At 48.0% G+C, this 26,926-nt stretch overlaps 1 protein-coding gene across 2 annotated transcripts; it reads right to left on the reverse strand.

Annotated features, from left to right (window-relative positions):
- Positions 1-93: 93 nt before the first annotated feature.
- On the reverse strand, positions 94-23,291 carry GFAP (glial fibrillary acidic protein). Of its 2 annotated transcripts, XM_080976896.1 has the most exons (9): positions 22,759-23,290; positions 16,936-16,996; positions 16,015-16,110; positions 14,501-14,662; positions 12,864-12,989; positions 10,556-10,776; positions 7,783-7,826; positions 5,465-5,550; positions 94-538 (listed from the first exon to the last, which is right to left on the reverse strand). In XM_080976896.1, exons 1-9 carry the CDS (start codon positions 23,259-23,261, stop codon positions 497-499), a joined length of 1,341 nt encoding a protein of 446 aa, XP_080833022.1. In that variant the 5' UTR covers positions 23,262-23,290; the 3' UTR covers positions 94-496. The 2 variants fall into 2 exon arrangements, with proteins under 2 accessions (XP_080833022.1, XP_080833023.1); XM_080976897.1 differs by lacking the exon at positions 5,465-5,550 and having other exon boundaries at positions 22,759-23,291.
- Positions 23,292-26,926: the final 3,635 nt, after the last annotated feature.

Here is a 26,926-nt window from a genome sequence, read left to right on the forward strand (position 1 = left end):
AAGCTAACTTCCTACCATTGTTCCCCTCAAAATACCTCCCTTCTAGGCCTCTCTCACACACACACCTCTCCCAGCACCAACAGTAAACACGGATCCTATTCATTAGTAGGTTTATTGAGAAGCAGTAGGTTTTGGTGTTAAGCCCAAGGCGGATAACATCTAGCAAAGCTACAGCCCAGTCTAAACACGGTGCCTCATTTAGACACAGTGAGGGAAGCATACAAGATGCAAGAAAGCGGGTGGGCCCCAAACCCCACCTAAAGCACCAGGCAACTGAGGCCCAAGAGGCAGCAGCCGGTTATACTTTCTCAGCAACAGTTAAATTTGCAAACGTTTCCCACCCCTCGTAGCAGCGGCATATTCGGCGTGCGGAGCTGTTTTGGGGCCATAGCCCTGAAGCGTCAGGAAGGGAGGCAAGCTTCTCCTAGCGTCCTACAGCTACAGGCGTCTCCTCCCTCCCTTCGCTAGCGTGGCTTTTACTTTGCGGCCGCTGGCTTCACACCACTTCCTTGTGCTCCTGGGTTGACTCCTTGATCACCTGCAGGCAGAGTGGGGAGAAGAATGGGAGGGAAGTTATTCACCCTGCTTGGGTCGCAACCTAGCTTTCAGCGGCCACAAAACAGCTCCTATTCATTTTGAAACTTTGTGTGCTCCCTTCTAAATGCTTCAGGTTCCCATTGCTTACTCCCACCTGTCCCCTAAAAATCAAAATCAAAGCAGGGTCTATGGCAGCACAGAACAAGTAACTTGATGGTTCATGCACAAGATGATTGCCAATACTGATGACACTTAATTGAAAATTTAAGCACAGCCCCTCAAGTGTCCCTATTTTCCAGGGACAGCCCTGGCTTGATAGCTGTCCCAGTTTCTGATTTGATCCTGGAATGTCCCACTTTTCCTTAGGACATCCCTATTTGCATTGGTAAAATGTTGGAAGTTATGGAGTTATGCGACTCACCGAGCCAAGGAGCTAAGTAACTCTACAATGTTTAGAAAACATCTGAAGGCAACCCTGTACAGTGGTACCTCTGGATGCGAATGGGATCCATTCCGGAGCCCCGTTCGCATCCTGAAGCAAACGTAACACGCCACTGCGCGACTGCACATGCGTGGGTCACGTTTCGCAGCTTCCACGCATGCGTGTGATGCCATTTTGTTTTGTTTTTTTTAAGAATTTTTTTTTATTAACCGACCAATCACATCAAATCAAACCAAATTACATAAATTCCAAATTACACAGCCGAATTTTAAATTTTTGTTGGGGGTACCCATATTTCAAGTTCCAAAGGGATCCAATCAACTTCTTGCTTCTTACTGCTGTTTTAATGTCCACAAATCTAACCTTATGATGTTCACAGTACTATCCAGTCCTTTCTTATTATTTTTCCACATCTCTTGTTGTTATTTTCATATATTTTTCCTTTCTCTTTGTGACCTCTGATAGTCTCCGCAAGCTGGTTAGAACAGTTTGTAATCCTGCGTGGATATTTTTTTTTTTATCCAGTAGCCATATCCAGACGTTTTCCATATAACATCACTTCCATACATCAAAACAGTCTTAGCGTCATTAATCTTCACCAATCTGCCTCCTTTCTCAAAACCTCTGAGGAGATTCACTAGGAATGCAGTCTGAAAACAAAACCGTTCTTCCTCCCGGCTATAAATCCTTTGGCAAGATGGCGACTCCGAATTAATTGCTGCGCCATTCCCAAAAGCTCTTATTGCTTCTCGGTCTCCATAAAGCATACTTTTGGTTAAAGTTTATCTCCACACAGACCTTAATCATCCTGCTTGGGTCAGTTCAACCGACGGTTCTAATGAGGAGGGGTTCTTGTAAATCACATAGAAGGAAAGTAAAAAAGGTCCCCCCCCCCCATTCAGCCCCGTTGTCAACATACCCCGCCTTTGGTGCAACAAGGGAGGCTGCCTACTCCCATAACAGCCTCTTAATTACCCCGTGTGGGTTGGAGAGATGGTATTGTCGGCCATCTTCCAATGCGCCCCCTAGTGGCCCCCCCACCATTTTGAGCGTCTGCGCATGCGCGAGCGGCGAAACCCAGAAGTAATGCGTTCTGTTATTTCCAGGTCGCCATGGAGCGCAACCCGAAAATACTTAACCTGAAGCATATTCATCCTGAGGTATGATTGTATAGGCAAGTGTTTTTTTTTAAATGTCTAATATTTTATTATGTTTTTATATATGTTGGAAGCTGCCCAGAGTGGCTGAGGCAACCCAGTCAAATGGGCAGGGTATTATTATTATTAGTAGTAGTAATAATAATAATAATAATAATAATAATAATAATAATATTAAATAGGGACGTGGGTGGTTCTGTGGGTTAAACCACAGAGCCTAGGACTTGCTGATCAGTAGGTCAGCGGTTTGAATCCCCACGATGGGGTGAGCTCCCTTTGCTCGGTCCCTGCTCCTGCCAACCTAGCAGTTCGAAAGCATGTCGAAGTGCAAGTAGATAAATAGGTACCGCTCTGGTGGGAAGGTAAACGGTGTTTCCGTGTGCTGCTCTGGTTCACCAGAAGCGGCTTAGTCATGCTGGCCACATGACTTGGAAGCTGTACGCCGGCTCCCTCGGCCAATAAAGCGAGATGAGCGCCGCAACCCAGAGTCGGTCACGACTGGACCTAATGGTCAGAGGTCCCGTTACCTTTACCTAATAATATTAAATAGGACATCCCTATTTTCATCGGATAAATGTTGGAGGGTATTTAAAGCAAGCTTTCTTTTTTATGTTTTACCTATATCTATTTAACCCTAAAAGGTCATGGTTTGTTTTCCTGGATGGAAGTAAACCAGCAGGGCAGATCTGGAAAATGTACCAGCGGAGGAGAGGAGATTTAAGCCCCCATCCTGGGGGGAGTAGAAAGAAGGAAACAATGGGGGCCTAGCTCAAATTTCAGACACGTACATGCCTTTGCAGCTGTTCAGCTATATGTATATTTAATTGCTTTGTAAGGAGCAAAAGGGCTGGTGTAGCTATCAGCCACAAGAGACAAAGTAACGAAACAGGAAGTCTCCACTTTGAATCTGCCACGAACCTGTTCACTAAGCAGTGTTAGCCAAGCCTCTCATCCACATTATGGGGATAACAGTACAGTGGTACCCTGGTTTAAGAACAGCTTAGTTTATGAACAGCTTGGATTAAGAACGCTGCAAACCTGGAAGTAGGTGTTTTGGTTTGTGAACTTTGCCTTGGAAGCAGAACATGTTGAGTGCGTTCCATTTGTAAATTGAGTCCCCCGCTGCTATGGGAAAGCACGCCTTGGTTTAAGAACGCTTTGGTTTAAGAATGGACTTCTGGAATGGGTTAAGTTTGTAAACCAAGGTACCACTGTACTGGCTTACCTTTATAAGGCCACTGTGAGAATGATAACAAGATGCTATAATTTATTTATTAAATTTGTACACTACCCCATATCCATAGATCTCAGGGCAGTTCACAACGCAACAATACGTGAAACGCTTTAGAACTAGGTAAATATTCAGGATTATCCCAAATAACTATTTACACCCCATCACACACATGTCTTCTGTGCACAGTGGGAAGCTATGGACTACTGCAATGAGCTCTACGTGGGGCTACCTTTGAAGGTGACCCGGAAACTACAACTAATCCAGAATGCGGCAGCTAGACTGGTGACTGGGAGTGGCCGCCAAGACCATATAACACTGGTCCCGAAAGACCTACATTGGCTCCCAGTATGTTTCCGAGCACAATTCAAAGTGTTGGTGCTGAGCTTTAAAGCCCTAAACGGCCTCGGCACCTGAAGGAGCATCTCCACCCCCATCGTTCAGCCCAGACACTGAGGTCCAGCTCCGCGAGCCTTCTGGCGGTTCCCTCACTGCGAAAGTTACAGGGAACCAGGCAGAGGGCCTTCTTGGTAGTGGCGCCTGCCCTGTGGAACGCCCTCCCATCAGATGTCATGGAAATAAACAACTATCTGACTTTTAGAAGACATCTGAAGGCAGCCCTTTTTAGGGAAGTTTTAATGTTTGGTGTTTTATCACATTATTATTATTACTATTAATATTCTGTTGGGAGCCACTGAGAGTGGCTGGAGAAACCCAGCCAGGTGGGTGGGGTATAAGTAATAATAATAATTATGGCCCGATACTTTCCAGGTTTGTTATTCTGCTCTGTTCAATACTCCAGACTAAGTATTTCCTCAAGTCAGCTTGCAAGACCTTTGATCTGAGCTATGTGGTATCTCAGGCTGATCAGAGTGCTCACTGAGGGAATAAAGTCTTGTCAGGAGCACAGCTTCATCCTTGCAGTATACCTTTTGCCTGCTGACCAACACTGCCTAATTTTTTTTGTGGGCACAAGCAGGCAAGGCAGAAAAACAGGCTTGTATTCTGCCATCTGGCACACACTGTCTCTATAGCATCAGAACTTCAATTACTTATTCCCAAGTGCCTGCTCACTCTTTCCTTTCCTTTTTAAATACTTTATTTGCTATTGTTTTTACTGACACTAGAACAGGAACTGAAATGCAGTCCATCAAGATGCATAGATCTATGCTGATGGGCAAACCATTCCCCAAACTCCAAACTTGGAAAAGCTTGCTGTGACCATTTTAGAGAATTCATTCTCCCATCCATTTTGACTCATGTTCCAGCCATCCATCTTGAGACCAATTCTGGAAGGAAGAAAAGTTATTTTCTATTGCCCACAAGCCTGATTGTAAGTTATAAATCTCCCTCATCATCGTAAACTGGAGGCATTGGCAGAGAAACCCAAGGGGATGAATGCCAACAAGAAATATCAAGTGTTACACATAGGAAGAAGGAACCCCGGTTTGTGCACAAGGACAACTGGTTAGCATGCCTGAGGGAAATGCATAGTCTTCAATGGATAACAAACAGATGCCAGTCATGTGGTGCTTCAGCTCAAAAGCCCAAGACCATTGCTGGTTGGTTGTCTCCAAACAGAAACATCGGACCCAAGACGTAAGAAGTTACAGATAATAACACTCCTTTTCTCAGTGCCGGGGAGCACTCATTTGGGGCCCTGAGTAGCACAGTGAAAGAGAGAAAATGCTGATAAATTGAAATAGGATGCAGAGAGAATCATTGAAAGATGATAGGCAGAGGTTCTAGAAGACAAATCCTACCAGGAAAGGCCGAAGGAGGCTGGTATATATAGTCCCAAGAAGCCAAGAGATATTGGAAGATTAAAAGGGCTACAGTCACTCACCAGTGACAAGATTAAAACTACAGAGAGGAAGGAGGTTTGAATATTAGGAAGAATTTCCTAACTATGAGCAGTTTAGCGACAGAGCATGATGACGAAGGAGACTGAGGAATCTATTTCCTGGAGGATTAAAAATAAAATGAGTGGGGCAGGCATGTCCATAGATTCTACAGGTGTTTGGAAAGAAAAGGTTGGATTGCTAGATCTTTCAATCATGTGATCAGAAAACCAAGGCCTGGGTAGCTTTTGCCTACCTCTCCATCTCTTGTCTCCACTGTTTTGACCACAATACTCCTCTTCAGGTGGGCCTCAGAAACGGACTTTGTGTCCAGGCTGGTCTCTGGTGAGGAGGGAAAGAACAGCCCGGTCATTGTCATAGTGTGGTAGTTACTGAATTGTGACCTGGAGAAGGCACACACTGTTCATCTGTGATAGACTTTGAGCTGGCCCGCGAGACCACAAGGAAAGAAACAGAAGGAAATGCTGAGGATCTGGGAGAATGTGTGTGAGAGAGAACGGTATAGAACGGTGAACTAAAGCTCAGCTCCTTCTTCACTCTGATGCAGCTGCAGTGAAGGGCAACCAGAGTCAAGGAAAGGGGGGCGGGGAGAACTTGCTAGGTAGTAGGGAGCCATCACTAGATCTAAGTGATCCTAAATTGTAGCACCTTGACCTTGACCGACAAACATCTCAGTAACATGCAGTAACATACAAATTCCTCTTTAAGGAGTTTTCCTTTCAAAGGTTTTTCAAGCAGCCTCCCATATGGCAACAAGAACAACCAAAGTGATCACAAAAAGAATCAAAGTGGAACAGAGGTGTGCAATGAAATGGAATCTAGTAGCAGCTGGCGCAGAAGAGAACTGCTGTGGCGTCTAACAACGCACCCCTAGTTGTGTTTACTGGAGTTAAGTACTATTATAAACAGGGACGCGGGTGGCGCTGTGGTCTAAACCACTGAGCCTCTTGGCCTTGCCGATCAGAAGGTCGGCGGTTTGAATCCCCGCAACGGAGTGAGCTCCCATTGCTCAGTCCCAGCTTCTGCCAGCCTAGCAGTTCGAAAGCACGCCAGTGCAAGTAGATAAATAGGTATCACCGGGGCAGGAAGGTAAAGGCGTTTCCACGCTCTCTGGTTTCTGTCACGGTGTCCCGTTGTGCCAGAAACAGTTTAGTCCTGCTGGCCACATGACCTGGGAAGCTGTCTGTGGACAAACACTGGCTCCCTCGGCCTGAAAAGCGAGTTGAGTGCCACAACCCCATAGTCACATTTGACTGGACTTAACCATCCAGGGGTCCTTTAGCTTTACTATTGTTCCCAATGGGACTTGCTCCCCAAGACAAGTAAAGAGGCACAGAACATCAGTCAAAGAGTGAGCTGGGAAGTTCCTAGTTCGAAGCTAGTATTAGCCATGGCCTTGAAACAAGCCTTGCTGATGAGAGATGGATATCAGGAGGACAGGAGTGTAGGAAACGCTTTCATTGGATCCCAATTAATTTCCAAAGACTTCAGTTTTAGGAAGGTTTTTTGGCATATAGGAAGCTGTTGTAATCCAGGGGTCCCCAACGCAGCAGCTACATTTGCCTGTATCTCCTACAGAGCACACAAGAGGCGTCAGTAAATACCCCATCGAAAAACTGCAGTGCATAGGGAAACTGTTTGCTTTTCCTGCTCAGCTCCTCTTTGCAGCCTCTCCTAGATTGCACATGCCCCACCTTACAGATATCTGCATTTCATTGGGTACTAGGATTAGAAACCCACGCTCCCTCCCTTCCTGTATTGAAAAAGGAGAGGCAAAGAGCCTTCTCTCTGCAGTGCAGTTGGATAATTTTAGACTCTGAACTTGCATGTTCTTATAGGGGTGGGGAGCTTTTAGATGGCAATATGTATTGCTATACTCAAAATGTGGTAATCCTACTGAGTTTGGGGTCCCTCCTGCTCATTCCATTGAGTGGGATCCTAGCTCTTCTGCCCCCCAAGTCATCCCTCCAATGGCACCACTGGTTTTCAAAGATAAATAGTAAAATAGATAGGAGCCAGAGGTTTGGAATACAACCTCTCTCCCCTGCCCTGCTGCCACTATCATACTTGCCACTGCCACCACCTGCCCCACCTGCTCTGCTGCCACACAGCCTGCCACACTTAGTGGTTCACACTATAATTGAAATTGAAATACTTTATTGTCACTTGTACAACTTGTAAACAGTAAGATTACATGAGCACTCCCTACTCAGCTCTCTTAGTCTCAATTCCCCTCGTTTACTGACGCACATCCACCAAACCCGAAAGTCAGTTGCCCTGTTGTTATCTTTTCAACAGCGCATGGATGGAAGCTGTTCTTTACCCTGTTGGTGCGACTAGTCATGCTTCTATATCTTCTGCCTGAGGGCAGGAGATCAAGAAAGTGCCAGCCAGGGTGTGAATCATCCCTGAGAATTTTCCTCACTCTCCTGAGGCAACGTTCTTCCGCTATTTCATCCAATGGATTCACGGGACAGCCCATGTACAGTTGCTGCCTCATTTGTGCGTGGTCACATGGCAACAGCCATCCTCATGACAGAATGGGTTCCTTACCTCGGATCTGAAGGTTGGAGAAGGTCTGCACTGGAATGGTAATCCTGCAAAGACACAAGGAAGAAAAGGAAAAGAGAGTGGGTTTTTGAATCAGTCTCAGGGCCAGCCCACCCATGAGGCAGGCTAAGGTCGCAGCCTCAGGCAGTGGAACTGCAAGAGGAGGCAGCAGTAGCTGCTGAGATCTCGCAAGACTTTGCCAAAATCGGAAGAGATCTCATGTGCTCCATTTGATCCTGCAAGAGCTCCATGAGATCTCAAGAGATCTCACAAGAACCCGCTGTCACTGTTGCTGCTCTGCGGGCGCTGCTGCACAACTCAGATGAGGGTGGCTTTGGTGACGAGTGCAGGGCACCACTTTCCTGTTTTGCCAGGTGGCGAATCAGGGTGAGCTGCCCCTGATCGGTCCTAATTGTTGGGATACTGCCAGGGAGACAAAGTCCATCATGGCCCCAAGCCGTCTGCCGGACGATCCATCGATCTCCCGTAGGCACGCAGTATCAGCAATTAGTGACATGAGTTTCTAGAAAATATCTTGCCACATTCCAGAGCTCATGCACACTCTATCAGCAGATAATGCACAGCAAAAGTCGCACTCAGGAGAGCATTATTTACAAGTTTATTCAGCGTTGATCAGAACACAGAAAAACATGACTGCCTGCTTTAGTGTCTACGACACAGAAAGAGAAAACGAAAGCAACAGAAAACATAAACATCCTGTGAACAGGAAATACGCAGACTCTGTGACTCACAGCCTGCTCCCTTTTAAGGTGGAACGGAAATATCCTAACACTAATTCTTTCAATCCTTCCCCAACCTTGCATCTTTAATTAATTAATTCCAGGTTTTGTACTGGGTAAGCAGCAGAGCCAAAGGAGCTCAGGTGAGAAGCACACATCTCACAAAATGGCTGATCCGGCAGAAGTAACATGGCAAACAACACCCTTCCCCAGCTTGTTTTGGACTACCACTCCCATCAGCCACAGCCATCCTGGCCAATGGTCATGGATGATGGGAGCAGTACAGTGGTACCTCTGGTTAAGTACTTAATTTGTTCCAGAGGTCCGTACTTAACCTGAAACTGTTCTTAACCTGAAGCACCACTTTAGCTAATGGGGCCTCCCGCTGCTGCTGCGCCGCCGAAGCACAATTTCTGTTCTCATCCTGAAGCAAAGTTCTTAACCTGAGGTACTATTTCTGGGTTAGCGGAGTCTGTAACCCGAAGCATATGTAACCTGAGGTACCACTGTATATGAGTCCATAGAATAATGGCAACGTTCTTAACCTGAAGCACTATTTCTGGGTTAGCGGAGTCTGTAACCTGAAGCGTATGTAACCTGAAGCGTATGTAACCCGAGGTACCACTGTAGTCCAAAATGCCTTGAGGCGGAAAAGAACAACAGTTTTTTCTGACTTAAGGACAACACCAAACAGAGGTTTGACAGGAATTGCTTGGTCATATTCAAATGCTATTTGGTACGAGTCATCCCCGGGTCTACTGGAGGGTTTTAGCATAGTGGATCCTGGATATAGAACCTACACAGTGACACATTAGATCAAGGAATGCTTGGTGCCCTGGAAGATCAGGTTCAAAGCAACAGTACGTGGTAATATTTCCAATATTAAACCAGAGAGCCTGACTAGGTAAAAAGGTAAAGGGACCCCTGGACAGTTAAGTCCAGTCAAAGGTGACTATGGGGTTGTGGCGCTCATCTCGCTTTCAGGCTGAGGAAGGCAGTGTTTGTCCACAGACAGCTATCCGGGTCATGTGGCCAGCATGACTAAACCGCTTCTAGTGCAACAGAACACTGTGACGGAAACCAGAGCGCACGGAAACGCCGTTTACCTTTCCACCACAGCAGTACCTATCTATCTACTTGCACTGGTGTGCTTTCGAACTGCTAGGTTGGCAGAAGCTAGGACAGAGCAACAGGAGCTCACCCCATTGTCTGACTAGCAACAAGTTGACTTGGAGGCTCATTTTTTCCAAATTACCCTTATGAGACCCATCCAAGTTTAGAGGGAGGCCTGGTCTCTCCTTGAAGCAGAATGAACTGGAAAACTCCTAAGACAATAAGAGGCGACTATACAGTGGTACCTCAGGATGCGAATGGGATCCGTTCTGGAGCCCCATTCGCATCCTGAATGGAACATAAGACGCGACGGCGCGTCTGCGGGTCGTGTTTTGCAGCTTCCATGCATGCGTGTGACATCATTTTGAGTGTCTGCGCATGCGCGAGCGGCGAAATCCGGAAGTAACACACTCTGTTACTTCCGGGTTGCTGCGGAGCGCAACCCAAAAGCACTCAACCTGAAGCACATTCAACCCGAGGTATGACTATACCACTTTAGATTATGGGTGGGACTTGCCATTTGTAAGTGTTCACAGCCCAGCCCACCTTCCCACTGTGCTGATTCCCTACTTGTGGGGAGTTGTGTGTATTTAACACACTGCTAACCTACGGACAGCGCTGGCTCCCGGCCTCTAGAGTGAGATGAGCGCACAACCCTAGAGTCTGTCAAGACTGGCCCGTACGGGCAGGGGTACCTTTACCTTTACCTTTTTAACCTTTAAAATGGGACCCCCTACCTGTAGTCTGAAGTGGTACGGTCCATTTCACCGCCAAGACTCAGCCCCCTCATTTGGCTGCATATATGTAGAACAAGCCTAGCACGCAGGGCTTTTAAGGAGCTTTGTATGGCTCTGACAGTCTCCCCAGCAATTCCTTGTAAAATATGTCACAACACTATGGCTATGGGAGTTTCTGGGCCCTACCTGCTTTCCTCCCCCTCCAAGAGTTTGCGGTAGGTGGCAATCTCAATATCTAAAGCCAGTTTGACATTGAGGAGGTCCTGATATTCCTGGAGGTGACGAGCCATTTCCTCCTTGAGGCTGCGGGTGTCTTCCTCCAGCCGAATCACTGTGTCCTGGTAGGCGGCAGTGTCGAGGGCATAGCGGTCTTCCATCTCCCTCAGCTGCCTCTCCAGAGATTCGTTCTGTAATGAGGACAAGGGAAGCGTCACCGGCGAATGCAACAAAACAAGTGGTCTGTTACTAACCTGCAAAGGGGAAGGGACATCCTGAGCCCACAGCTGATGTGGGGAGGTTATAAGCCATGTCAGCAACATCCATGTTGGACCCAGCTTGGAGGCTGAAAGTGACATACATTCTGAGAATATATACCTTTCGCTCATTTCCCTTATGAACTACATTCAGATCCTGCCTTTCTGCCAAAGCACTCAAGGCAGTTTGCAGTTGACCAATAATGGTTCACAAGCCAAAGAGGCATAAGCAATGAGGAACAGCGCTCTATATGCAGCTATCTTTGAAGGTGACCCAGAAACTACAACTAATCCAGAATGCGGCAGCTAGACTGGTGACTGGGAGCGGCTGCTGAGACCATATAACACCGGTCCTGAAAGACCTACACTGGCTCTCAGTATGTTTCCGAGCACAATTCAAAGTGTTGGTGCTGACCTTTAAAGCCCTAAACAGCCTCGGCCCAGTAGACCTGAAGGAGCGTCTCCACCCCCATCGTTCAGCCCAGACACTGACATCCAGCATCGGGGCCTTCTGGTGGTTCCCTCATTGTGAGAAGTGAGGTTGCAGGGAACCAGGCAGAGGGCCTTCTTGGTAGTGGCACCTGCCCTGCTGAACTCCCTCCCATCAGAAGTCATGGAAATAAACAACTATCTGACTTTTTGAAGACATCTAAAGGCAACCCTGTTTAGGGAAGTTTTTAATGTTTGATGTTTTATCGCTATTATTATTATTATTATTATTCTGTTGGGAGCCACCCAGAGTGACTGGGGAAACCCAGCCAGATGGGAGGGGTATAAATAAATAATTATAAGTATTATTATTATTATTATTATTATTATTATTACAGGGAAGGAAGAGGAGACGAGGCACACTCAGGAACAAGCCAACCCTTTCATATTATTGCATAATGGCATTACATAAGGACTAGGTGGAACAATCGCTTTCTACTTAGGAGACAATGCTGGAAGAGGAATACCCAATAGCAGCTTACCCCAGTTAGGGATTGGGGAGACATTTGATTCAATTTGCACTTAGAGGCAAACTTAACCAAATTGTGATTTTTCAAAAAAATAAAATGCATATCAAAATGGGGAAAAAACTAACTATCTGAATTTTGCAACACCATTCTCCAGCCAAGTAACACAGGCAAAAATAATGTAAGAGTAAAGTGTGTGTACAGATGCATATGTGAATGAAAATAATATACCAAATTGCATTATATTAGGGAGAAGAAAAAGGTAAAGGGTAAAGGGACCTCTGACCATTAGGTCCAGTCACGGACGACTCTGGGGTTGCGGCGCTCATCTCGCTTTATTGGCCGAGGGAGCCGGCGTACAGCTTCCAGGTCATGTGGCCAGCATGACTAAACCGCTTCTGGCGAACCAGAGCAGCGCACGAAAACGCCGTTTACCTTCCTGCTGGAGCAGTACCTATCTATCTACTTGCACTTTGTGCTTTCGAACTGCCAGGTTGGCAGGAGCAGGGACCGAGCAACGGGAGCTCACCCCGTTGCGGGGATTCGAACCGCCAACCTTCTGATCGGCAAGTCCTAGGCTCTGTGGTTTAACCCACAGCGCCACCCCCATCCCAGTTAGGGAGAATAGCTGTGCAAAAAGGGAGGTATTAGGGGGGAATATCCTATTAACATCTAAAAAGGTGTAACTTATGAGAAATTCGCAGCAAAATGCTGGTGAATTTTCATGGAGTGGTTTCTGTGGGCAGGAAGGAACGCCAGTCATGTGGGGCAGGGGAGGGGGGAGGGAAAGGTTATCCATTCCAACTGGTTGCATCAGACAGTGAGAGCCAGGCCTCCTCCACCGGCTCAGTTGGGACCAGCTGCCATTTGTCTCCTCGCCTCCTAGAACCAACTCCATTGTTGGCCAATTCCATTTGACTGTGGCGGAGGGAGAGGTGAGGCCCTCTCCATTGGGCTTAGCCGGGAGCCAGAGACGGATGAACCTGTCGATTCTGGTTTCTCTCCATTTCTCATTTCCCCAATCTTAAACTCCCTTCTCCAAATTTCCGCATCAGCTCCACCTACCGATCCCCTCAGGGACTCCAGGTCACAGGTGAGGGACTGCAGCTGCCGGCGGTACTCGTTGGCTTCTTGCTTGGCGAGACGCAGGGCCTCGATGTTTCGTGCCGCTGCATCGGTCAGGTCTGCAAACTACCAGGCGGAAGTCAGATTAACGTTCTGTTTCGTGGCTCAAGGAACACATTCACTCGCATTGGGCACTCACACCAGCACACAACCCTCTCTCTCCACAGCTGATCTGGGCAGATCAGCTATGGGGGTGGGTGGGCTGTTATTGCCCCCCTCTCTGCTTATCCATGACCAGGGAAGAGGGCAGTTTGTGTCCACATAAGTGTGCTATTCCCACCCCAGTGCCGTATCCAGGGCCTTTTTTTCCAGCAGGAATTGCTGGAACTCAGGGGTGGAGGAAGGGGTGTGTGGTGGGTGTGGGCCACCCCAGGTGTCACCACTGAGGGGGGTGACAAAATGCCGGGCGGCACTCACTGCAGGGCTGCAGCGCGTCCGAGCCATGCGTCTCTCCTGGGAGCAACACAATGGCTTGGGTGTTTGCAGGCTCCGCGCTGCCCCAAATGGGCCACCCGCCACCTCCCCCTCAGCTTTAAGGTGGCTGAGTTGGTGGAGGCAGGCAAACTTCTTGGAGGCCCCATGGAGCGTCCTGCCCTGGCTTGCCCCACCCAACGGGCGGCTGGCCCCGCCCCCATGGATGGATGGCCCCACCTCCACAAGTGGCTGGCTCCGCCCCTGGGCGCAGGGCATGCACTGCCCCAGGCGCCCAATCGGATTGCTCTGCCGCTGAACTCAGTTCCGGCACCTCTCAGGTGGGCACCATTGCCATCCTAAGAGAACAAGGGAGGTGTTCATGCTCAGTTCTGACACCTCTTTTTTTTAGAAAAATAGTACTGACTACAGCTAAATTACTGCTTCTGACCAATAGCCCAACTTTACAAATGTGTTTATTGATACTGTTATCTACTTTAATGTCCCCCCCGTTTTGCTGCTGCGCCAAGATCAGTAAGGTCTTGAGGAGAAGGCTTTTTTGTTTTTGTTTTATTGAGAGGGACTGGATTAGGCCCCCAAGCTGGCGGTTATCAACCCCTGGTTGAAAAGGTTGTGTCGCCAGAGCTTATACCTGATCACCACTGTGACCTTCAAACCCTTCACTTCCCTTCCTGACAGGGAAATTGTGCTTGAATTTTCAGGCGATAAGGAAGTCTATGGTTTCTCCACCAAATGGAAGCACCCAAAGTGAACTCAAAATGGGAAGTATCTCGGAGAAAAGGCACCTGTTATCACAGGTGTTTGGAGCAACCATTGCTGGTACGGGCGAGAAATGTCATTAAATTTTAAAAATGCACATGATTAATATTGAATAGTAAAGAAAAAGACCAGAGTTACACATGCACCCTGTGCTTCATGCACTGAAAGCTGTCACTAGCCATGCATGCAATCAGAAGTCTCATCTACAACATCCCTCCCATCTCTTACTGTCACCTTCCAAAGCATCTCAATGGTGCAAGGCCCTGTTCGTCTAGAATGGGCAATCTGAGTGGCAGCCCCATTCAGTTGGAATGCTAGTCAAAGCTGTGCTGGACTGGGGATCCTCCATCTCGCTGGACTGGGGATCCTCCACCCTGGTCCCGTACCTTAGACTTGTACCATTCCTCAGTCTCATGCATGTTGTTTGAGGCCATGGACTCGTACTGGATGCGGATCTCGCGCAAGGCAGATGTCAAGTCCGGCTTGGCCATGTCCATCTCGATGTGGACCTGTTGCTGCTGCAGCTGCTCCTGCAGCTCCCGAAGCTCCTGAGAAGGGGACAGAAGAGTCATGAATGCAGAAACCTCATACACAGGGCAGGGTTTCCCAAAAACTGGACCAATTAAGACTTTGGGGAACAAATCAGGGCAAATTCACAAATGTAGGACTTATCCACACTTACCTTTCCTCTGCGCTTTCCAGGCACGGTCTGAGCTCCATGTCCAAGTGCCCTTTTCCTTGACCCAGAGATTTGCCTGCGAAAAACTGCTCTTTAAAGCTGAATCGGAGCAAATGGTAATCTGCAGAAACCCTGAATAGGCATTTGCTTCGAGTCAGCTTTAAAGAGTGGGTTTTTCTGGGGAAAGCTCTAGAGGTGATGTGTTTCTCCTCTTCCTTTCCTCACTCTCTTCTTCAAGGTGCAAGTCATGGAGAGAGGATGTGCTTCGTGTCTGAAGCTACTTTTCTGTATTTCTACCCAAGAATATGTTGTCTGTGTTATCTATTATTGCTGCATAAGACAATGCATGACTGAGACCTTGAAACCGTAAGTAAAGCAATTTTAAACTTACTTATCAGTGTGTGGTCTATTCATTGCCGAGGGGGGCAGAAGGAAGTCAGCTGCTAAACTCTTTGGATACCACTGGGCACCATTGTGAAACAAAATGGCAGACTCAGTCTTTCAAGACTGCAGTGATCCCTTCAGACAAGCTAACTAACTTTGGCACAATGGTTCCTGAGATCAGGGAACAGGATTTTGTTTATGTTAGGATATTGTTGGATGCCATTTTGAATAAAGATGGTGGAGTGAGCCTTTGAAGGCTGCACTGATGGTCAGCGAGGGTTGCTGCTGGCTTCTTATGATCCTAAGCAGTGCCGGGCACTCCTTGCTCATTGTTTAGATCGAGTGGGCATATCTTTGCCTCCTTTGTGTGTGGAGGGAAGATGTGTCATCTTAGGAAACCTGGACATCTTTAGGAATACATGGGAAATATAACATCTCCAGGATCAAAGGTCTAGGTTTGTTTGCTTGCTTGTGTTAAAATTTGCAAGCTGCATTTCAACCTGAATGGCCCATAAAGTGAAATGCAGTCCTGTTAACATACAATGAAAATGAGAAACACCATTAAAAATGAGCCTCACAAAAATGCAGTTAAGAACCCAGAGCCTCTGAGCCAGATGAAGAGTCGGTTGGCTTTCCCAGCAATGGGACCGAATAACCAGTTTTCAGTATGTCTCTCTCCCTCTCGCAGGAAACATGGCTGGTTGTTGTTTTTTGGCAGGCGTTAAAGGGAAAACAGAGCACAAGCCACGCTGTGGATCTGGGCCTTCAATCCGGCCTGTTACCCCAACTGCCTTTCAAGATGGAGGAGCTTCAGCTTGGCGGCCCTGTACTCCATACCTCCTCGTGGATCTTCTTTAGGAAGTTGATCTCCTCTTGAAGTGATTCAATTTTACGTTCCAGGTCTATTCGGGCCAACGCAGCATCATCAACGTCCTAAGAATTGAGAGGGGAGAATGAGGGACATTTTATCTGTTTTGGCCCTTACGGTCATGTACAGGGAGGAAAATGGAACCTCTTGCATGCTCTCTCTCCCCTGCAACGCACTCTATGTGGGGCTACCTTTGAAGGTGACCCAGAAACTGCAACTAATGCGGTAGCTAGACTGGTGACTGGGAGCGGCCGCTGGGACCACATAACACCGGTTCTGAGAGATCTGCATTGGCTCCCAGTACGTTTCCGAGCACAATTCAAAGTGCTGGTGGTGACCTTTAAAGCCCTAAACGGCCTCGGTCCTGTATACCCCCATCGTTCAGCCTGGACACTGAGATCCAGCGCCGAGGGCCTTCTGGTGGTTCCCTCATTGCGAGAAGTGAGGTTACAGGGAACCAGACAGAGGGCCTTCTCGGTAGTGGCGCCCACCCTGTGGAATACCCTCCCTTCAGATGTGAAGGAAATAAGTAGCTATCCTATCCTTAAAAGACATCTGAAGGGAAGTTTTTAATATTTAATGCTGTATTGTTTTTAATACTTGATTGGGAGCCGCCCAGAGTGGCTGGGGAAACTCAGCCAGATGGGCGGGGTATAAATAATAAATTATTATTATTATTATTATTATTAATAATAATAATAATAAGAAAAAGTGGGTTGCCCTGGCATGTGCTACAGATGGCCCAACCACAGCCCTTCCACGAGACACATACATGCATGCACATGATGTAGCAAGGAGGAAACTACTTCCGATCAGTTACAAGCTACAAGGCCATCTTGCATTCTCTGCCCATAGTTCCAGGATGGGATTCGTCATTTTTTCCGCCTCACCTGTCGGTAGGAAGACAAATTGTTCTCAGCTTCAAGGCGCTGATTAATCTCGTCCTGTAACCTTAAATGAGAGAGAGAGAGAGAGAGATGGGAAAATCAGGAATCTGTGCTGAATTATCGGTTCCCTTCTGCAAGGGGCTGAAACCAATGGGAAAAAATATGTCAAGGTCAAAGCCTGCATGAGGCCCTCAGACCTTTTCTAATTCTGCGCCGTTTATTTGCAAGTTTTTGAACCCTTCAGGCTTTGCATGCAATTAATACAACAAAATAACAATAACAAAAGCAGCGATAATATTAGCATAAGAACAGAGTCCTGCAGGATCAGATTAAAGGGCCAACACTCTGTTCTCCTGGGGGCCAACCGCCCTTGGGGAGCCAACCAGCAGGAGTACAACAACACCCTCCTGTCAGGCTTGAGGAATTCTCTCCCTCCTCCGATGGTTTAAAGAAGCAGGGAGGAAACAAGATTTATTTATTCAGTGATCATGGTAGAAGACAAAGAATCCAGTCATTCTTCCATGATGGAGTTGTTCACTCTGAGCCCCTCCAACTTCTCTCTCTAGCAACAGCATCTGGCCCTACGGTGGCCCCCGGTGGTCAAATGTCTCTGCGTTCGTTGCTCTTGCACTCTTAACGAAAGCCGCGTTGTAGGGGACGGTGGATCATCTATGCTGTCTAATGACATGCAGGGCCATCTTAAGCATATCCGGCGCCGTAGTGCAAAGATCCCTCTGGCTCCCCCCCCCCCCGTTTCCCAGCGTTGCCAACCTTTTTTAGGGAGGACGGCGCTGCCAGTGACGCACCCAGCTTTGCGGGGCTGGAGGAGGCGGGCAGCGACTAGAGGGCAGCTCCTCCGGTGGGAAGAGGCAGAGGCTGGATGCGGCAGCTCCCGGCTCAGCCAGCCGCTTCATGCCATGGTGGCTATAGCAGGTGAAGGCTTCAGGTGTGGTGCTGCTTCGGCGTGGCATGGCGGAGGCAGGCGAGGGCAGTGAGCTGATGCCAACCTCCACCTCTTCCCTGGCGCCCTCCAGAATTTGGCACCCCGGCGCCCCGTGCCACTAGCCTCTATAGGTAAGACGCCTCTGATGACGTGTCAACTGGCTGCTCTGCCCCCCTCCTTCTCCTAACACCTCATAACTCTGCTGTTCACCTGTCTCTGAGCTGTTATCTCCCTCATAGTTCTGCTGTAATTCAATACTGCCTCTCTCTTCTCTGGCAGCTACAGGAGAAGGGGATGGGTGATCTCCACCATTCCTCCTCCTCTTCAGTCCGGTCCCTGACATCTCCCCATTTCCGATTCCCAGAAACTGGAATTCAGAGGTACATGCTGTCTCTGACAGCAGCGGCAAAGCGTGGCCATCTCTAGTAGCCGCTGAAAGCCTAATCCTCCATGAATTTGTCTGTACCCCCATTTAAAACCTTCCAAGTTGGTGACCACCACTGCATGGAAAGACATTTCCTTCAGTCCCTCCTGAATCTTCTAACAGCCAGTTCATCGGATGACCGTGGGATCTAGCGTCATGAGAAACGGAGGAGAACTTCTCTCTATCCACGTTCTCCAAACTATGTAAAATCTACAATCTCCTTTTTAAGGCGTGGCAACCCGGACTGTACACACAACCACATGATCGATTTGCACAACAGTATTATGATATTGGCAGTTTTATTTGCTGATCTTGTTAGGAATACACTATACCAGCTGGAGCTCATAGTAGCTGGAGTCCAACAAAATCTAGAAGTCTCGGCTACCCTGGGCATGTGCTGTTATTGGAACACTAGCGCTGGTTGCCAGCTCTGCGCCTGAGTGCTTTAGTGCTATTAAATGGAGAGAGGATATTGGTGGAAAAGGTTTGGGGCTGGCTATGTCACAGGTCCGTAGCTTGGATGCTAAGCAAGAGGTAATGTTACTTGATCCTTCCTATGCTGCAAGGAAGAATTCATCTCTCCATCTCCCCAGGAGCTATTAGATGTTCCACCTGCAGTTAAGCCCATAAACACTATACTAACCCATAACCATATTTATTGGCCCACATCTTTGTGTTACTCACTTGTGGCCTCAAACAATAAAATATGCAACTTTTGGAAACCTTTCCTGTTAATTGTATGGAGTTGATTTCTTACCACAGGCAACCAGACCAGTGGCTAGCTGGCTTGCAACTCCTGCCTCATCTGCTTTTTAAAATTGTCTGTCACACAGCAAACCCCTAATTTTCAACCTTGAATGAGAGTTCCCGGGGATCGCATTTTATCAAGCTGGTGGGCGCATGTCTCACTGTCCACCCAAATGGATGGATCTGTGTCACCTGGCTGCTAAATTCAGATTCTCTCACATTGCTAACTGTTCGTCTCAGGGAGGTCTTCTAAAGCAGATGTTGGCAGTGCTTTTCTTCCGGGGGGGGGGGAAGGTGACAGCACTTACCATGAAACATAGATGCCAATTCCCTGGGGCCTTGGGTGCCTGAGCACCCACAAAATTCCCCATGAAGGGACTGGGCACCCACAAATTTCCGTGCCAGGGCCATGCACACTGCATGGCACCCACGGTCGCAGAGCCAAGCTTGCCATGAAGTTGCTACAGTAAGTGCCACACATTTAACCAGTGCTTCTCTGCTAGAAAAAGGAGGTGCCGGTATTGGGTAACTTTGAGTACCTCCAGGGGAAAAAAAGCACTGGGTGTGGGAACCCCTCCCGACGTTGCTGAGCTTCAACCCTCATCAACCCCAGCAAACATGGCCAGGAATGATGTAGTTCAGCAACTTCTGGAGGTCTCTACACTTGCTCTAAAGAATAAGAGATTAGGAAGGGCTCTCCTGGGCTGCAGTTTTAAGGGGAGGTTGCACAGGCATCAGTCAGGGATGCTGTGTTGTCAATCATCCGCTAAGCAGGGGATTGGACTAGTAGGTGATCTCTTCTAGTTCTATGACTCTGGTCTATCCAATCCCATGGCCAACAGCTGTTGGGATGAACCACCCTCCCAGGACCAGATGCTAGCACAAAACATTAATCTGTTAGAGGCACCTGGTGCTGTTGCTGCCCCCACCTCCTCCACTGTGGAGGCTGCTCCGTTATGGCATATGGGGCACTGCCCCATCAACCTCCATCCTGATTCCTGGAAGCCCACCTGCCTTTGTGTTTACATCCAGTCCAGAGGGTGGCTCTGGATATCTGATTCCTCCTCCTCTGTCTCAGTTTTGCCCTTGAAGAACTCAGCAGGGAAGAGGATGGGGGACAAAACTTGGATGTCATTGGCTCTCTAGCACCACCTACTGTTGGGCTCCCTGCCTTCCACCCTACCAGCCTCAACGGGCACCAGCCAGCGCTGCTCCTCTGAGGTCATTAAAAAAATTATTTGTGTTTGTGGTCATTTTTGCTGTTACATTAGCAGTGGCATTCCAGGCGTTCCAGGCCCTCTGTGGTATGGTTACCAGACATCCCCATTTCCCGGGGACAGTTCCCGGATTAACAAATCTGTCCCCGGACAAAATCCGTCCCCGGATTTCATTTAATGTCCCCGGATTTACATTTTAAGTGTTGTAGATTTATTAGTAGGGAATGAATGTTGCATGATTGGTTCAACGGCACAAGATACGTTATGTGGGGACTTCCAGCGAGGCAAAATGGCGGACACCACGGCAGCGAACAGCTCCTGAAGTCAGCCAGGGCCAACAGCGCTACCGGGTTGGCACTGGGCTGCTAAGACTGCTGCTGCCACTGCTGAGGGGGAACTGGGGACGCCTGGCATGTCAACTGGGGGAACCGCTGACCCCCTCCCATGACCCAAATCAAGCCAGGAGCGAGAGCGCCCAGTCACCCAGCTGACTGCCCAGAGGTGCTCTGGGGCCAGGAAAGCCCTGGAGCCGATGCAGGGAGAAGGAGAAGAGGAGAAGGAGAAGGAATAGAGAGAAAGACGAAGGAGAAAAAAGAGGGGAGCCCCAACCTTGCCGCGCCACTGCTGGTGCCACCACTGAGGAGGAGAGGTAGGAGAGCACTGGGAGGGCAAGGACATGTGGCTGAGCCCAGGCCTGACCCGAGCCTACTCCATGGTGGCTAGTGCTCAAAGAGAGCAGGCTGGGGCCCAGAGGAAGGCTGCGCGACAGAGGAGACCACAGAAGACAAGATATTACTACTTTTTTTTAATAACTTTTTTTTTCTCTTTTCAAAAAAAAAAAGGAAAAGTGTCCCCGGATTCTTTGAAAAAAATCTGGTAACCTTACTCTGTGGCCATCTTTCCTTACAATATCTCATGGAGGAAGCATGGGGGTGGAGTTGATCCACCAGAACCCTGGAAAGGGGGCAGTGGCAAATACTGTTTAGCGCTTCACACAACTTACTACTGGCACGCCAGAGATTACTTTAGGAGTGCTCCTAGAGGCTATGCCACACAACCGACAGGCTTATGGTAATTTGCAGTGGACTGGCAGGTAGTTAGAGGTTGCCTCTCCTGGTCTGCTGCCTGAGGCAAGGGATTTGCCTTACCTAAAGGGCTAGCCCTGGAAGCGAAACTAGTCCGCAATCAAAGAGCTGGCAGATCATTAACAAATGCCCATAGAAGAAATAACAATAGTTTTTCAGTTTTCAGGCTTCCTGCCTTTACGGAAACTTTCCACGTTCACATGGGATACTGGCCAGACCTCTTGGGCCCAAGGGAGCCAACTTGAATGAAATATTGGGGGCCCCAGGTAAGCCCCACCCCGCACAATCAATCACAAGATGCAGAGCACACACACCAATTGAATGGCAATGCCCATCAACTTTGGGAAGGCCCTGCCACCCCAAATATTTTACTGGGGGAAGATGAAGGGACCTTGGCACTTTGGCTCCTATGCTTGGGCCTCATTATATTTTTCTGTTAATAGAGAATGTGCTATAGATTATATGACACGCCCCTGCAGCTCTGGCTTGGAAGGGAAGACTGCAAGCTGTCACCAAGGGAAGTTCATCTGCCATGACCAGTTTTTTAATGGAAAACTAATAATCATCTGAGGAACCCCAGGGACCCCGAGATGCACAATCTGACACTCCCTGCTCCAGATGGGTCAAGCAACCAAGCCTAGCCATGTGCCACAAAGGAAGGCCAATGTACCCCTCCCAAAACTCTTTTGCCAATATGACCTGCTGGGAAAAAATCCCATTCCAAAGCCAAACAAGGCAGTCAGTAAGACCTTGAGTGTGCAAAGCCCACTCACAAAGCACCCACCCACACCATGCATTTAAAGGACATGCCGTCCCCCCAAGAATCCTGGTAACTGGAATTCGTAAAGTGTGCTGGTAACTGTAGCTCTGTGGGGGATAAATTCCCTGTTCCCACGTGTTTAAAATGCATAACGTTGATGTCCCTGAGATATCTCCTCCAAATCCTCAGTTCCCCAAGCTTCTGCATATTGCTTCCTTGCCTCATTCCCTATTTGCAGGTGCCTCCCCACCCAGCCCTGGCGCTGTGGGTTAAACCACAGAGCCTAGGACTTGCCGATCAGAAGGTCAGTGGTTCAAATCCCCGCAATGGGGTGAGCTCCCGTTGCTCGGTCCCTGTTCCTGCCAACCTAGCAGTTCGAAAGCACGTCAAAGTGCAAGTAGATAAATAGGTACCGTTCTGGCGGGAAGGTAAATGGCGTTTCCGTGCGCTGCTCTGGTTTGCCAGAAGCGGCTTAGTCACGCTGGCCACATGACCCGGACGCTGTACGCCGGCTCCCTTGGCCAATAAAGCGAGATGAGCGCCGCAACCCCAGAATCGGCCATGACTGGACCTAATGGTCAGGGGTCCCTTTACCTTTTACCCCACCCAGCCCAGTCAAAACTTGAAAAGAGACCCTGGACCTTCCTTACTTTTGCCGGAGATTGTTGAGGTCCTCCAGCAGGTTGTCTCTCTCGATCTCCAGACGGGCCTTGGAGTTGGTGAGCTGGTCGACCTGGTGGCGGAGCTCCCTCACCTCCTCCTGGTAGATGTCGGCCAACTTGGTGGGCTCCTTGTCTCGGATTTGGTTGAGCTCGGCCACCAGGACTTTGTTCTGCTGCTCCAGGAACCGGACCTTCTCTATGTAGCTGGCAAAGCGGTCGTTCAGCTCCATCATCTCCACCTTCTCGTTGGTGCGGGTCTCCTTGAATTCGGTGTTGAGGGCATCGGCCAGGGAAAAATCCACCTTGTCCGGGGAGAACTTGGGTCCAGCACGGAAGCTGAGGCTGGAGGTCTTCAGCTTGGTGACGGAGAGCCGAGTGCCGGCGCCTGAAGACAGGTACCTGCGCCCTGGGGAGAACCTCAAGGCGTGGTGGATGGAGGAAGTCTGCGCGCCAAAACGCCTTCCGTAGGATGAGAGCCGTTGCCCTTCCATGGTCAGGCTTCTCCTCCAGGCTCTGCAAACTCAGATTTCTTTCTGTGGGCTGCAAGGGGTTTTATACAAGAGGGTTAGCCATCGCCAGAGCATATGCGTGTGAAAGGCTGGAGGAGGGAGGGGGAATGGGGTTCACGCCAGGCCTTAACATCTCACATCTCCCATGCCAAGTGCCCTGTGCCCTGGCAAAGCAACAAAAGAAAGCCATTGGGCAGAAGCTTTGAGCGTTCTTGATGAGAGAAGAGAGCAAATGCTCTTGGACGAGCTACGAGGTCAGAGTCCTTGCTCACCTATGATGGCCATGATCTCCCTACAACAGCAGTGACATGACAACACACGGCAGGCAGCCGTGAGATTGCTAAAGATGAAAAAAGAAACGGCGGGGAAAACATGTCATTTGCCCCAGAATCACAGGCAAGATCGTGACAAAAACACAGCAGCGAAACCAGATTGCCAAAGCGGTTCGTGAAAATGCAAAACCTACTTTTGTCCAGAGAGCTCATTCACACAACAAATGCCACTCCTTTGCATGCTGTTCTGTATGACCAAAACAACCAGGCGTTTTACACAAAATGCTTAGATCTAGAGAGGCTCCCAGGCCTCAAGTCTGCCAGTGATGTAAATTCTGAACACCAATTTCTGGCAGACGGTAGATCCAGGATTTCAGGAGATTTGTGGTAGCTCATAAAGCATTCATGATTCCCAGTTGTTTCACAATAGGAACTGGTTGATATTGCAAATGTTGAAATATTGTATGTGCAGGAATTGGCTGACGGTTAAAGATAAATAAGTTTTAAAAAACCCAAAAACTATTGTACTATAAGGTTAACTGTAAGAAATGGAATGTGAGCTAGAAACAACTAAGAAAATAAAGCCGAAGCAAGAGGAAACTTTGGACACACCAAGAACGGAGTGCGGGAAAGCAAATTTTGGAAAAGTTGAATTCAATTTGTCTTAATTTGTGGCTGATTTGGTAAAATTTGGAAAATCAATAAAAACGATTCACTAAATTAGGCTGCTGAAACAAAGCAAGGGGTAGGGAAAATCAGGCATGGATTTTTATATGGAAATGAATGTGAGCTCAAAAACTCAAAACAAATACCTGTACTAAGATGTAGTCAGAGGTGCCTTCTTCCTTAATTCTAAGTATATCCGCACTCCTCTTTCTAAGCCACTATTTCGCACTTGGCTGTACCTGGTGGACACTGAGGTTCTAGGAAAAAGCAAAACAGGGCTGCTTCCAGACAACCTGTTTATTCAACATTCATTCTTATTTGTTCGCAGGGAGATTAGCCAATGTGATGTACACCAAGTGCACATCAAGAGAAGTGCTGTCTTTGGAATCAACTCTGCCTGAGAGCCATATCTCTTGATATAGACCTCTCATCTCCCGATCCCAGATATAATAGTGTAAGCAGTGGTTACTCAGTGGTCAAGAAAAGGCACTCTGATGTGGTGGACTTGTAAGAAAGCGAGGGGATTAGGGGAAATGATATATGATGAGATAAAAAAGTGATAATACCCTCCCCCAAACTTGAAGCTATTCTCTTAGTAGCTATAGGGACAGAAGTTCCAAAAAAAGACGATTCAGCTGTTTATGTATGTAAAGAACAGCAGCCAGAATTCTCTATGCACAAAAATGGAAGGAAGAAGTTGTTGTTGTTTAGTCGTTTAGTCGTGTCCGACTCTTCGTAACCCCATGGACCAGAGCACGCCAGGCACTTCTGTCCTCCACTGCCTCCCGCAGTTTGGTCAAACTCATGCTGGTAGCTTCGAGAACACTGTCCGGCCATCTCGTCCTCTGTCGTCCCCTTCGCCTTGTGCCCTCCATCTTTCCCAACATCAGGGTCTTTTCCAGGGAGTCTTCTCTTCTCATGAGGTGGCCAAAGTATTGGAGCCTCAGCTTCAGGATCTGTCCTTCCAGAGAGCACTCAGGGCTGATTTCCTTCAGAATGGATAGGTTTGATCTTCTTGCAGTCCATGGGACTCTCAAGAGTCTCCTCTAGCACCATAATGCAAAAGCATCCATTCTTCGGCGATCAGCCTTCTTTATGGTCCAGCTCTCACTTCCATACATCACTACTGGGAAAACCATAGCTTTTACTATACGGACCTTTGTTGGCAAGGAAGAAGTAGCTACCAGCAAAGAAGAATGGATAAATAAAGCGATGGATTATGCAGAATTGGCAGCTAAAATAAGAGAACCCAATGATGATTGTTTGGTTGAAGAATAATGGAAGCCTTTTTCGGACTGTTGAAAGAAATACTATAGTCTGATGAATTCGCCAGCAGGATTTGAACTATGAACAGCAGAAGGAATTAGAGATTACCATATTGTTATTATGGGATAAGAGAGAGAGGATAGGGTGCAGCAAGGGGCAGAAATAAAAAACACCATGGAGAACGGGGTAGGAAGTTGACAAAGCAAAAGAAAAAAAATTATTATGTATTGGAGTGTATATGTGAATTTTTTTGAAAATTTAAGAAAAATTTAACTGGAAAAAGAAAAGGCACTTTACATATGCTCAAGGGAAAGGTAAAAAAAAAGATAAGGGTGCCCCTGTGCTTGTGCAGAGTGTCTTTCCCACTGAGTAACTTTCTGCAGCTAGCTCGCAAAGTGCCTTGATGGAAAGGGCTTCCATGGCAGAAAGTATTATCTTCCACTTGGTGTTTCAGCATCTTTTGAGACATGAAACATAGCACACAGCTGCCTTTTCCTCGGTAATCTGTTGCCTGTTCTTACCAAAAGCGCCCAAATGACAGATCTTTGATTCATCTCAGAGGCAGGTTGAGTCAGGCAGCTGAGACGCTAATTAAGAAAGATTTCAATTAAATGTCTCTTCAAAGCCCCTGACTGGCTTTCCACTCCAGTGGTTCTTTAAAGACAGCAAATTCCAAAAACTCTTTCCCGCAAACTTCTGGATTTCTTTTCAGCTTGACGCGTCAGCAGGAAATGCATTTAGGGCTGTTTAGAGGAGACAAGGCTGGAGGAGATTTGGGGGGGGGGAGAGGCAGAGATGATGGGTTTAAACAGTTTTAAAAACAGAGGGGAGCAGAGCAGCTAACACTTGCCTGAAAGCTGCACCCCCTCACTTAGCTGCCCTCCATGCTAAGGTGCGAGGGTCTGGTTGCCAAGGAACACTCTGCACATGTTCAGAGGCACTGTCTGCTTCACAGAAATCAGGTGAAGCTTGGGACAAATGTCATCCTAACTAGTTATTTGAAGAACCAAGGTTCTCTGTGGCAGGTTCCCAGCTCAGAAAGGAGAATTTTGAACTTTAGAGGTTTGCGTGTAGATGGAGATCAGGAGGAAGGGCAGAGGGTGATCAAAGCAGACTCCTAGATTCCTGGCTCAGAGAGGGCTGCAGAGTAGAGTGGTTAAAGCATCTCCCCCCTGCCCCCCCAATTATCTGCAGTTTGATGTTGTGTCTCAGAGCTGAGTGTCAGTCTTTGCTTCTAAGCTGACAGAACTCTTTAAGGCTCTGATGGGCAAAGTAGAGCAACAAAATACGACTCTCTTTTGTCAAGAATTCCCCCTCCTAATTCCCGGAAACCTCCAGCCTCTGTGACCAAAAACATTTACCGTATTTTTTGCTCCACAAGACACACTTTTTTCCTCCTAAAAAGTAAGGGGATGCTAGAAATAAAGGAGGCTGCCTGGGAGG

Source organism: Podarcis pityusensis (assembly GCF_964106645.2).
Source record: "Podarcis pityusensis genome assembly, chromosome: 13".
In the NCBI taxonomy this organism is placed as follows: Eukaryota; Metazoa; Chordata; class Lepidosauria; order Squamata; family Lacertidae; genus Podarcis; species Podarcis pityusensis.

What these genes read in the sequence shown, in the direction of transcription:
- GFAP (XM_080976896.1), bottom strand. Translation starts at nt 23,261, where the DNA reads ATGGAAGGGCAACGGCTCTCATCCTACGGAAGGCGTTTTGGCGCGCAG. An exon ending in ATTTGTCTTCCTACCGACAG is followed by an intron (nt 16,111 to 16,935) that starts GTGAGGCGGAAA and finishes CTCAATTCTTAG; the next exon opens with GACGTTGATGATGCTGCGTT. An exon ending in TGGAGACAAGAGATGGAGAG is followed by an intron (nt 539 to 5,464) that starts GTAGGCAAAAGC and finishes CTCTGCCTGCAG; the next exon opens with GTGATCAAGGAGTCAACCCA.